We start from the raw sequence: 13,033 nt of genomic DNA on the forward strand, positions 1-13,033 counted from the left end.
ATAATATAATATCTGTATGGTTGTGTGCTGTGCATTCAGTCCTACCATCAGAACCGACGTCCTGACCGCCTCAGACACGCTCTGCCTCAGCTCCGCGGCGGTGCCCGGTTTGTTGAGCCCCCGGGTGAACTTCCTGGCCTCAGGTGGAGCAGCAGCAGCAGAAACAGCAGCAGAAGAGGAAGAAGCAGAAGCCATGGTGGTGGTGGTGGTGGAGCAGCAGCAGCAGCAGCAGCCCACCTGTCATCAGACAGCACCGGCGGATGAAATCCCTCTCTCCGAGCTTGGAGAGACGTGCGTAAATGCACCCTGACGCTGTTTTACGCAGCCATTGCTTGTGCTTGTTTGTTGTTGAACTTCACTCGGTCACGCAGCGGACATCTCCTCTCCTCGGTGCTCCGCGCTGAGCTCCGCGCTGAGCTCCGTCCCACCGGCGGCTGTCACGCCCCTCGTCCTCTCGGTGTGATAATAATAAAATAACGCCCCGCGGGACACGGCAGCACCAACTCCATCCATCAGAGTGGAAGTGGAAGGAAGCCTGCTGCAGGATCACACATGATGAAGCCATTGTTTGAAATATGGCGGAGACTTTTAACTGTAACCCTGTAGTGTCCAAACACTAGTTTTTTTTGTTTTTTGTTTTGCTTTCCATAACATGATGTGTTAAATTATGAAATTGAAATTGAACAATCACTCATGGAAGTGTTTGAGCTGCACTAAACACTGTCTGAAGGTTATATAACAACACACTGCACAGTTTTGCACCACTTTAAATGCAACATTGCCACCTACTGGAATAATTATTGCTTACATCACTATGAAAATTATATTATGTCTATATTCTGGACTATAATTTGCAACTTTATGTAATTTTGAGTTATTTTTATGGCATAACTTGATGAAAAGCCACAAAATGATATTGTTTATATACTTTATATATAGGCTACAATTAATATAGTTTTTAAAGGAACTGTAAATATAATTTCCAGAGGAACTGTTCATGTATGAATGTAGTTTTAAAATAAACTGTTAATATCATATAGTTAATATAGTTTTTAAAGGAACTGTTAATATATTAACAATTCATTTAAATGCTAAATTAACTATTTATTCTATTAACAGTTCCTTTAAAAACTATATTTACGATATACTGTATGTGATATTAACAGTTCATTTAAATACTAAATTAACTATATTCATCATCTTAACAGTTCGTTTACAGAATGTATTAACTATATGATAGCCTAACTGTTCCTTTAAATACTAAATTAACTATTTAATATCATATATAAAACTGTTAATAGAATAAATAGTTAATTTAGTATTTAAATGAACTGTTAATGTCATATATAGTGTAAATATAGTTGTTAAAGGAACTGTTAATAGAATAAATAGTTAATTTAGTATTTAAATGGACTGTTAATGTCATATATAGAGTAAATATAGTTGTTAAAGGAACTGTTAATAGTTAATTTAGTATTTAAATGAACTGTTAATATCATATATAGAGTAAATATAGTTGTTAAAGGAACTGTTAATAGTTAATTTAGTATTTAAATGAACTGTTAATATCATATATAGTGTAAATATAGTTTTTAAAGGAACTGTAAATATGATAAATATAGTTTTTGAAGGAACTGTTTTGGATTAACAATAGAAAAGTGCAACATTATTGTGACGTGTCCTTCAGAGACAAAGCCGACAATTATTTCATACATTTATTGAGATTTTTTTCTTCCATATTGACTTGAAAATGTTTACAGAAACTGTACCGAGCATACGCATAGCAATGGAATCAAAGGCCGTGTCCATTGAATGCAAAAACAGAACTCCATAAAAATGATGCAAATATCAATGCAATACACATACATGTTGTAGTAGTTGTTTGTTTTTTTTTATATCTCATACAAATTACAAATTACAAAAACATAAATGAGATCTTTTCATATGCCCTGAAGCAGCGCTGAAAATACAGAATGAGTACGATGATGAGATTTCAGCACGCCTGTACAGCGCGAGGCCCCGACAGTTTTTCAATGCTCGCAGATGGGAAGAAAACACGAAAACACGTGCACATTCACACACACACATACGCACACACACACACTCACCGGATCAATCACTCAACACAAAAAAAAAAAGGAGGAGACGACGAGAAGCAGAAATAATATCCAGCGTGCTTCGGAGGGGTTTGGTTTTTTTTTTTTTCTTTCTTTCTGATTTTTTCTTTATAGACTAGTTTCTGATTTTCCGACAGTTCAAAGAGGAGAATCTGATCTGGGCTTTTCTTTTTTTTTAGTGTCTCTGTTTTTTTTTCTGTTTCAGTCCCACACAGAAACAGTCCACAGTGAGGTCAGGTGATAGTGGTGCAGCCGCTGTAACAGATCCCTCCGAAGGTTTGATTCAAAGCATGACGATTGTAGTGTTAATTAAAAGAGCCCGCAGTCCGAGTCCGAGTCCGAGGCCGGTCCTGGTGTAGTTGTGCAAGCGGAGAAGTTCCATGAAGACACACTCGTCCACAAGTCCACTGGGGGTTTGTTGTGTTAGTGTTTGTGTTTGTGCCCCTTTAAGAGTCCAGAGAAGAGGAAAAAGAGGAGGATTGTCGTCCATGTTCTCCTCTTGAGTCGGGGGCTGATAGTGTGTTGTCGTTGGATTGTTTTTAAAAAAACGATTGTGACTATTCATAAGTGCAACAGAGATTAACATTAAAAACAAGAAAAGTAATGGAGGTGATGAAAACATTGAAAGCATCTAAAAGCTACATCCTATTGCACAATTAAAAAATTATGATACAAGAACAAATGGATAGTCAAAAAAAAAAAAGAAAGGTATTGCATACAAATGAAGGAAATAAAAATTTTAAAAAAGGTAAAGTCTGTTTTGTCTTTTAAGACGGTTAATTATTTTACAGAGCCGACTCTCGGGTTGCCTGATACAGCAAAGCAGGAGACAGAAACCGCTCAAAGTGTTGATTGTTTTTCATCGCCGCTTCGTTTTTTTCTCTTTCTTTAATAACTTTAAGTTTATAGACCGCTCCTCGCCGGCGGTCGCAACAGACAAAGGGTTTCTAAACACTGATTTTCAATGGGTTCAAAGTGCACGTAGAAGAAGAAGAAAAAAGAAAGGAAATCCATTCAAAAACATCGCTATGCTCGTGAGACGTGACACCGACTGACGGAGGGAGGATTTTATATATAAAAAACAAACAAAACAAAAAAAAGAAATAATGGAGGAGAAGCGGATGAGAATGCTGCATAGCTGGATTCCATTTAAAGCAATGCCATCATCAGAAAACACACAGGAGCGAGACAGACCTAATAACTGTACACCATCAGTTTGTTCACCACACACTCCGTAGCTTCCTCTTGCTGATTGGGAGCAGAGAGCTCAGCTGTTTCTGTCCTCAGTCCTGTCCCCCCCCCCCCCGCCCGGCCCCCCAGGGGGAGGGAGGGGAGGGGGGTTTCACACTTGCGTGTCGCTGGGCTCGCCCCCCCGCAGGTAGATGGCCGAGCTGGACTTGGGCCGGCTGGGGCCGTGGCCCTGGCCGCGGGACGAGCCGTTGTTGTTGACCTCGGGCCCCCGGGCGTCCGTGGAGATGACCCACGTGGTGGGCCGCCACTTCTTCAGGGAGTACGGCGTCTTCACGCGCTTCTTGATCTTGTCGCCCGTCGCCGGGGCGCCGTCCGGCTGCACCAAGCTGTCCCCTGGAAGACAGGAAGGAAGGACACGTGTTACAACACAGTGCTGGGTATTACTTTACCTTACTTTTCTTTCTTTTCATTTTTTCCATGTTTTCAACTGTAGCACTTTGAGATTCTTTGTGAATGAAAAGTGTTTTATAAATTAAATCTATTACTATTATCATATTATTATTATTAAAGCAGAAGTAAGCGATCCGGTCGTTTTGGCTAATGCTGCGTTCCAGGCAGACTTTTGAAACCGTAAATTACAGCTTCAAGTCACAACTTACGACTTTGTAGCGTTCCAGGCAACCCACTCGTGTTTTTCCGACCTGTTTTACCGGTGAAAGTCACTATAACGGCCACTCGTAACTTCCGACCCGTGAACTCGTAGCAGATCGAACTGGTACGACTTCACAGGTCGGAGAAACACGAGTTACGGGTTGCCTTGAACGCACCATAACTTCTTGTCAGCCGATGGAGTTAGCAGCCCCCGCCCTCGTCATGGATCTATTGGTCCTCGTCCCTACGTCACACAGCCCTTCATGCCGTTCTCTCTCCTCATTGGATAAAAATTGTAGGATACGAGAAAAGTTTTCTCCTCGGCTCAGAGCAGAGCAGAGGGACTGACAGACCCGTGTTTCGGTCCAAACACTCTATGTAAGTGATTTCTGTCGGAAGATATAACTATTTAAGACTTATATTAACACAAAAATATCGCTTACTTCTGCTTTAACTCTCTGTGGCCCACATTCAGTCAACAATGAAGACTTATGGACATGTTTGTATTCTATTAATACAAATAAATGATTGTTTTCCTCTTTTTATTGGTAAAGCTGTAAATTAAACACATTAATTATATTAATTGCATTTATGATTCGGGCCACGCCCACTTTCCAACCTTTTTGAATAATGTGCTGGTCTAATCTCTCAGGTTGAGAGGTCGTTTTCCTCTGAAGCTTATATAAAGGACACATGTATTTATGAATCATGTTTTGGTGGATTATTTATATCTAATTATATCTTTGGCTGAAAACCCAGATTCCAGATTGTGGTTCTGTTTCTCTCTCCTTGTTGTTGTTTACACGTCTGCCTACACTTGTCTGCTATATTATTATGTTATTGTGATCATTATGTATTATTGTTTATTGTAGGGGTGCACCGAATGGCATTTTTTGGCCGAAGCCGAATACCGAATAAAATCAAAACGCTTGGCCGAATAACCGAATAATACCGAATACCGAAAGTGGTTATAAAGTTTTTAAATAAAATATTCTTTTAAACTTAATTTTCAAAGAAAGTAAAAGTTTATTGACTATTCTGACAGTTTTTGAATATTCCAGTTGCCGTTGCTCATCAGAAAAGCACAACAAGTTACATAAAGTTTTTCATTTAGGCCTATGTGTCTTTTAAAACAGTGGTTCCGAACCTTTCTTGGTCATATTTTTTTTAATTCATCAATAAGGCTACTAGACATTTCAGACGACCTCATTTGAATTTCAAGCGACCCCACGTGGGGTCCCGACCTCAAGGTTGGGAAACACTGTTTTAAAAGACGTCGGCCACGGACGGAGTGGGCAACATGCTGGGACGAGGAACTTTCGTTTTAACTGCTGCAGCCGTCTCTCCCTCTCGTACTCAGCATGCTGTTCAGGGTGTTTGCTTTTTAAATTATTCATTAAAAGGCACGTTCCTACAGTCCTCTCAGTGGCCGTGTCTCCGCTGCAGACAGGACGCACCGGGCTCTTGGAGCGACGTGCAACGGCGCGCGCGGTTGATGTGCAGCTTCCCCCCACTGCTCTTGTTGCTGTTGTTTTTCCAGCAGTAGGAGTCACTTACTAATAAAGCTGGGGTTTAAGCTGCCGTTTCGATCGTCGCGCAATCGTGTATTTATCAGACTTTTTTTTTTTAATATTCGGCCTTGCTTTGCGCTCATTCCACCGAAGGCCGAATGTTGCTTTTTTTGCAATATTCGGTTACCGAATATTCGGTGCATCCCTAGTTTATTGATAATCTTACTTTCTCTTTTTCATATTATCAATTTTCACCATCATTTAATATAAGTAGCAACCTGGCACTCAGTATAAAACATCCATTAAAGATGAGGTAGTAGAATACAGCAGAAGAATCAAAAGTCCTACATTTCCCATGATGCATCAGTGTGGAGTTAGTTACCTAGTGAGGCGAAGTCCTGCGTAGTGAAGGACAGGTCCAGGGAGTTGGGTCTCTCAGGCCGGCGGGTCCTGGGCTGTCTGAGCAGCGCCTCCCCCCTCATGGTGACCGGGGCCTCTGGCGCCGCCCCGGACCCCGACCCCGACCCGGACCCCTCCCCCGGCGCTGGTGGCCCCCCCGCCGTTTCCCTGCTGCCTCCCTCTCCGTTCCCCCCCTCCTCCTCCGCTCCGTCGCTCTCCCCCTCGCTCTCCCCCTCCCCCCGGCCGTGGCCCGTGTTGCTGTTGTTGTTGTTGGCGTTGGGCCGGGCCGAGCGCATGGCGGCCACCACGCTCGGGTCGGGCTGCTCGCGCTCGCGGCTCAGCAGCGGCTCGTGCTCGTCGGGGCTGGCCGTGATGACGCCCAGGCTCAGGCGGCCGTCGTCCGACCTCAGCGCTCCGGACCCGTTCTGCGTTACCATGGATCCTCCTCCGAAGCCCGTGGCTCCGCCCACCGCCGCCGTCATCATCCCGAGGCCGGCGTGGCCGTTGGCGGCTCCGTTGACGCTACCGTTGACTAGGGGTGGGAGAAAAAATAAATTCACATCAATCAATCAATCAATCAATCAATCAATCAATCAATCAATCAATCAATCAATCAATCAATCAATCAATTTGTTTATTTCGGGCATGTCAATTTAAATCATCATCATCACACTTCATCTTAGTTCAAATAATACAATACACATGGCCGAAAGGGAAAGCGGAAGAAGCAAAAGCTTATCTAGTCCCGCCCACATAAATATCGCCATATCTTTTTTGACGATTTTTAAATCGATTTTTTTTCAAAAATCGATTTTTTTTAAATTTTTTACATTGTGCAATGTGCATTTGTTAGCCTTTTTTACATACAGAGAGTACAGGTTTTGAAAAGGGTTTAAGTTCACTTTATAATGGAATATGTTAAAGGTACAGTATGTAAGAAATCTAAAGCAACTGGCCGTAAAATCCTCCTAATATGTCACAGAGACTCAGGAATCATGTTCATATAACATGATGAACTCACCAACAACAATAGTAGGCCTACAGCCAGAGTATTCGCATTAAAAATCTTTTTTTGCAGACTGCAAATCATGTTTATGTTTTGAATTTACGTGTTTACATGTTGCGCCACCTAGCGCTCTCTCCCAGTCACGGCGGCGTCAGTGGCGTTTCAGCCTCAGTCTGCTTCCACTGAGCTGCCGCTACCTCTGGGAGAAAAAACCAGATCGCTGTGTTTTGAATTTGACTGCAGTAACCGTTTTTGGCCACATTCTTACATATTGCACCTTTAATTTATAGGCTCCTACAGCATTTGTGTGCAGATAAATGTTAAAAATGCTAAAGACTGAAAATCGAGAGAATCGGCAATATCGTAGAATCGCAATTTAAATCGAATCCCCATCCAAAAAATCGTAGAAGAATCGAGCGTATCGTCCCAGCCCTACCGTTGATGTGCGTGGCGTCCCGTAGAGCCGGTATGTTGTTGGTGCCGGCGCCGCGGTGAGCCTCGGCGGCGGCCAGGTTCGCCCCCGTCGCTGCCGCCGCGCCAATGTTCAACTTCGTCCCCTCCACCTGCCGCAGGTTGGACTTCCCCGAGCGTCCGAACTTGAACCTGAGCGAGGACGAGGACGACGAGGACGACTCCTTCTTGGCGGGCTTGGTGCGCAGCGGCAGGCTGGACGGCCTCTTGGGCAGGTTCTGCTGCTTGGGCAGGGGGAAGATGGCGGCGGGCATGTGGGCGGCGGCGGCAGCGGCGGCGTCCGACGCTCCCGAGGCCTCGCTGGCCAACTTGATGAGCGGGTAGAGCAGGCTGGAGCTGCCGGGGCTCAGCGGGTCCGGGGAGCAGAACTGCTTCTGCGAGTGCTCCATCAGGTTCTCGTCCGAGCTCTCCTTCAGGTTCTTGTCCACCTCCTTGGGGTCCAGCTTGGTGGTCTCCAGGTCTTCTTGGGTCAGGTGCAGGCAGACGGGGACGCTGGCGCCCGCCGGCCCCTCGGACTCGGACATGATGGTGGTGGTGGTGGTGGATGCGGAGGGGCTGCCCCCCCTCAGCGCCGTGCTGGTGCTGCTGCCCTCGGGGCTGGGCAGCCGCGCGTTGGCCTGCTGCTGCCGCTCCTGGTTGATGGAGTTCCTGTTCCTCTCCCCGGTGCCCGTCACCGTGCGGCCGCCCACCGAGCCGGTGGCGTCCTGCCCGTTCTTGGCCACGCCCTCGTGCTCTTCGATGTAGCTGGATGGATGGTCTGTGTACGGGCCAGACTTTGGCGTCATGCGATTCCTGATGGAGATCAAAAGTGGAGCGTTAGGGACTTATCTGTATTAAGAGATTTTATTACCTACAGAGGAATTCTGTTATGGAATGAACATAGCCAATTAGCCGATAGTTCCTCCTCCATGGCAATATTTAAAAAGAAACTACTGTTAAAATTAAACCAACACTAAGGAACTTTTCAACCTTCATATAATATTTTCATAACTTTTGTGATGGTACATGGACTTACAACAGGTTGAATGACACCTCTGTCATGGTCTGAGGGGGTCTGTATCGCCTTCACTGGCACTAAGCAACTTTGAGGAGCATGGTAGGAACCTGGCTTTCACTTAAGTTTCACTTTCGCGAGTCACGACGAGGAGGGAGCAGCAATGCGGCACCTTTCCGTCGGATTGTGCATGTGTGTTTACTGAGAAATGATCCGCTGCTAACAGAAACTTAGTTTGGACGTCTTCTGTTAATTTCCATGCACCGGGAGATCAGGATGTTTACGGTGCTACGTGCTAGTGCTTATGGGAAATGGAGTCTTCCTTCAGGCAAAACACTACCGCTTTGGGCCACTGGCGCCGCCAAACTCAACCAAAACTGAAAGTTCTTTAGTGCTGCTTTAACTGAACATCAAAACATGGTTTGACTTTTAATTCTGCTTTCCTAGCGCCCCATGTTTTTTTGTTGTTTTTCTTTGTTTTTCTTTTTTTTTTTTTTTCCCTTTTTAGTGTTTACTTGCACTTAATGCATCTGTACAAGTTCTCTTCTTTCGTCTCGCTTTCTTTTCTCACCTCCTTTTATTTATTTATTTATTTAGTGCTGTTATCATTACTACTACTTTTATTTTTATTACCAACATCTTCCCTGTTTTTTTCACCTTTCCTTCCTTTCTTTTTTTAATTGTATTATTTCTATACCTTGCACAAGGTATGTGATTATTATTTCCTGACTGTGCTTCAATTATCTGTTAGATCAAGGTGAGGTCATGTTATAAGCCTTTCGGGTTTCAGACCTCACCTGCACATTTCCTTTTCATATCTTTCTTACTAGTAAGAGAGATAAGTGAATGTTTTGTTTTATTTTTTATGTGCAAATAAATAAAAGTCTAATTATTAAAACACAAAGACTGGGCCAAAGTTGGAATTATCAAGAATTATTGATGAAAGTACAAACAAGGAAATGGGATAAGCGATAAATAAACTATTGCTACCAGACATTTTTAGTACAGTACAAATTAAAAAGAGATGGGAAATTGAAATTAATTCCAACATATCACAAGATATGTGGGAAGAAACATGTACTGAAGTACATTTGGTAACTGATTCTGGAAGGTAATCATTAGGTTTTTCCAGATACCTGAAAATTTGGCTAAATTTGGCACTTCACACTCAAATAAACGCTAGAGAAAATGTGGGCTACACAATTGGCAACCAAGCCCACATACTGTATATTGTTAATGTGCAAACTGAAATTCTGTGAAGAACCAAATGAGGTAGAAATATTACAATTGACCCAACGGTGGCTCTACTAGGAAAAGCCAAATGTCTCCTACAAATACGATTAGCAGCATTAAATGTGTTACAGTAAGGTGGTTAAACATACAATATGTGGACTGAGGAAATAAAGGAAATATGTCAAATGGAACAAATACCTCTCGTTGTGCAGTGTGGTGGACATGGGGTTCAGGGTGGGACTGACGGACTTGGAGCGGTCCCAGATGAGCAGCAGCTCGGCCAGCCGCTCCTCGGCGCACTGGGCCGTGAGGCGGGCCTCGGCGTCCTGGTCCCAGCAGTCCTCCATGGTCTCCTTCAGAGAGCGCACCGCCTGCAAACACACACACCTCTGTCAACATTTACTTTTTATTTACAGCCTGACAACCAGTGAGGACACAGAGAAGAAATACTGAAATATTTTCAAATCAAATCAAATCAAATTGCCTTTATTGTCATTGCAACAAACAAGTGCAACGAAATTTGTGGTGCCACATCCATTCCAGGGCTAAAACAGACTAAAACAGACTAAAACAAGCTAAAAAGGACAACCTCAATGACACACATGTATACTCACACAAGAAAAAAAAAAAGTAAGTAAGTCATCCAGTTATTAAGAATCAGTATTATAATAAAACCTGTAGGAATTAATAGATATTGCACAATAACATTAAGAAAGTGCTGTTTGGTGCAGTAAATACCGAAATATTTTCCGTCCACGTGAAAATATATCTGTTCGGCAGGTCTGAGGAATTTGGGTTTGAGTGCGTTCCTCTCACAGCGACTGACTGTGAAGTATTTCACTGTGTCAATTGCTGTGATTCATTTATTTTTTCTCTCAACCTGCCTCGTCGTGGGAAAGAGTTGTTTTCCCACGACTTCCAAGGCTTCGGATGATCGGAGTTGTTTTGCTTTTCCTGGATCTACATACAGAGCTATGTAGGAGATGTTTGTGAGACGGCTGTTTAAGTATCACACACACACACACACACACACACACACACACACACACACACACGGAGCATTTACCAAACTGTTCTCTTTCCAGGCTTCAGGGAACTTGGGCCGCTGCTTCTCCCTGGATACGAGGACCTGCATGTCCTCAAATGTTGGGTGGTTCCCTGCCTCCGCCTGAAAGGCCATCTGGTACTCTGGCACAGACTCTCCTGGAGGAAGAGCAGAGCAGGATGCGTCTTAGATATCAGCCACACAGCACAAGTATTGATTTATCTGCAGCTCTGACTCTGCTGCAGCTCTCTTCTCTTCTGATAAATGTGGATTTAATTGCAATCTTCCTTCCCCACGCGGTCTCGTGTCTCACCGGGGAAGAGGTCCGTGCATCTCATGAAGGTCTCCCAGTACACCAGGCCCAGGGCGTACATGTCCACCTGCTTCAGCGCCGACTCGCAGTCCCTCAGGTTCACGGCGCCCTCCAGCACCTCGGGGGCCATGTAGCGGATTGTCCCCACCTGAGAGACGACGGGACGGCAGAAGAGACAGAGAAAGGTGGGAAAAAGAGTAAAAATGACACATTGATCAATACAATATGTTAAATATAATTATTATGTATAGAAGGTTATTTTCCTCTTCTCCTGTGTTGATCCATAAGAAGATATATTTGCAAGAACCAAAAAACATCTAAATCAGATCAGAGCCAATCAGAAGAGAGGAGGAGCTCTGAACCCCCCTTTTCTGATTGGCTGACTGACAGCGAACAGATTGTAGCCTGTTAATGTAGCTTGGTTGAACTCATTCATATTAATACATGTGTTGAAATAAAATATCCAGTTACTGAACTCTATTCACATAATTAAAGACTTTAATTAAGTTTTTTTATGTAACTGTAACAGCTTTTTTTTGTTCTTATGGTATTAAAAATTTGTTGGATTTTTAAAAATGACTTTACTTATTTATTTAAGATTACAAATATTTAAATTATCTAGATTTATATTTCTAAAAAAAATATATATATATAATTCAAATAAAATCGATGTGTTTTTAAATGTATTTTTAACTTTTTAATTATTGATTTGATGTCTGTACCTACCTTTAAATTAATGGAAGATGAGATGATGATGATGATGATTTCAGAAAATAAACTGGTCTCTAATATTACCATGTAGTTGGTATTGTGTTGTAAATACAAGCTAAAACGGGCATGGTGACTGTTGTGACATCACAAAGTCACAGAAGCCCTGACGGCTGGTTTTAAGGCTCAGTTTCTGAAAACAGAAACTGAGCCTGAGTGCTTCTCTGTGGACCGAGGCTCTGATCCTTTCACAGTGTTAATATAAAACCTAGACCTGCTTTATGATCAGAGAGCATATAAAAATCTATCTTTACACAACAGAGGTCCTTTAAGAGAGCTCATAAACATGATTTATCCCTCTAATGCTTTGCTTTTATAACATGTGGATATCTTTCTTTCTCGGCCCTCCTCAACACTTGCCTCACTTATAGCAGCGTTCTCCTCCTCGCCGTGACGCGCCGGCCTGTTTCCTGTCAGCTTCATGGACAGGCCGAAGTCGATGATGACACACGTCCCGTCGGCCTTGACCAGGATATTGCGGCTGTTCAGGTCGCGGTGGGAAACGGCCGGCTTGTACAAATCTGGGTGTGACGGATGGACAAACAAACACAGGACAAAAGAAAGAATCAGCCTGATTTATCTTTCATTCAGACTTTTGGCCTGTTCATCCCCAAAAAAATTCCTTCTCCCTCGTTACAGATTACACACGCTGCTTTTGTGGTATATGCTAATGAACGATAACATTCAGAAAATCCCCATCTTATAGTTTCCATTCACCCTCATTACTCACTGTTCACTAAAAGCGAGCTGCACAGCCAGCAGACACTCTAAACCCTCTAATCTAATCTACTACAATGGGATTACGACCATATCAGTGAGTGGCCTCTCTGGCTGCGGTGCGCTAGCCGTCCAGCAGGGGGAGCAGTGAGGCCGCCGCCCCCCTTGGAAGTTGTGCCAGTCGCCATAGTTATGTGACTGATGTGCTGGGGAGGAGTGGGGGAGGATGTGTCCACTGTACCAAAGCCCGAGAGATTGTGCTGTTAGCAGACAGACTCGCAGAGAGGAGAAGGGAGCTGGAGGCCTGTGTGCTCGTGTTTATCTCCCGCTTGCACAAACAGAATAACCTATACTTTACACGCTGCTGCCAGTGACTGAACGCTCCCTCTTCCTGACTTCTGAGCCCGTTTGATGTGTATCTGCGCTGATGAAAGGAAAGGAGGGGGTGCGTTCGCCGGCGACTGCTGAGGCCGAGGTTTAGTGAAGTGAAAAACACAGAACAGCGGAGGCTGCGCCGAGTTGTCCGACTGATTTAAACCCAGCCACGGGAATATTCACACGTCATCCCGATGCCTATCTCGCCTTCCCCTTCCTTCCCCCGACTTTGTCCCTCTCTT

General features: G+C 43.8%; 2 protein-coding genes across 3 annotated transcripts in view; both read right to left on the reverse strand.

The window, feature by feature from the left end:
- Positions 1 to 301, reverse strand: part of dock9b (dedicator of cytokinesis 9b) — a 72,080-nt gene extending 71,779 nt beyond the window's left edge. The window contains exon 1 of one of the 2 annotated variants that reach the window (XM_085801307.1): positions 46 to 301. In XM_085801307.1, the coding sequence (XP_085657433.1) occupies positions 46 to 195 (150 nt within the window). In that variant the 5' untranslated portion in view covers positions 196 to 301. The remainder of the gene's footprint in view (positions 1 to 45) is intronic. The other variant, XM_085801330.1, reaches the window with a different exon arrangement.
- Positions 302 to 1,701: 1,400 nt separating this feature from the next.
- Positions 1,702 to 13,033, reverse strand: part of LOC146990919 (bone morphogenetic protein receptor type-2-like) — a 38,993-nt gene continuing 27,661 nt past the window's right edge. The window contains exons 8-14 of the mRNA XM_085801352.1: positions 12,060 to 12,220; positions 10,932 to 11,079; positions 10,640 to 10,776; positions 9,772 to 9,944; positions 7,312 to 8,138; positions 5,853 to 6,401; positions 1,702 to 3,701 (exon numbers count right to left, since the gene is read on the reverse strand). Of these exons, the coding sequence (XP_085657478.1) occupies positions 3,460 to 3,701; positions 5,853 to 6,401; positions 7,312 to 8,138; positions 9,772 to 9,944; positions 10,640 to 10,776; positions 10,932 to 11,079; positions 12,060 to 12,220 (2,237 nt within the window). The 3' untranslated portion in view covers positions 1,702 to 3,459. The remainder of the gene's footprint in view (positions 3,702 to 5,852; positions 6,402 to 7,311; positions 8,139 to 9,771; positions 9,945 to 10,639; positions 10,777 to 10,931; positions 11,080 to 12,059; positions 12,221 to 13,033) is intronic.

Source organism: Trachurus japonicus, chromosome 2, assembly GCF_045865225.1.
Source record: "Trachurus japonicus isolate A0001 chromosome 2, Traja_1.0".
NCBI lineage: Eukaryota > Metazoa > Chordata > Actinopteri > Carangiformes > Carangidae > Trachurus > Trachurus japonicus.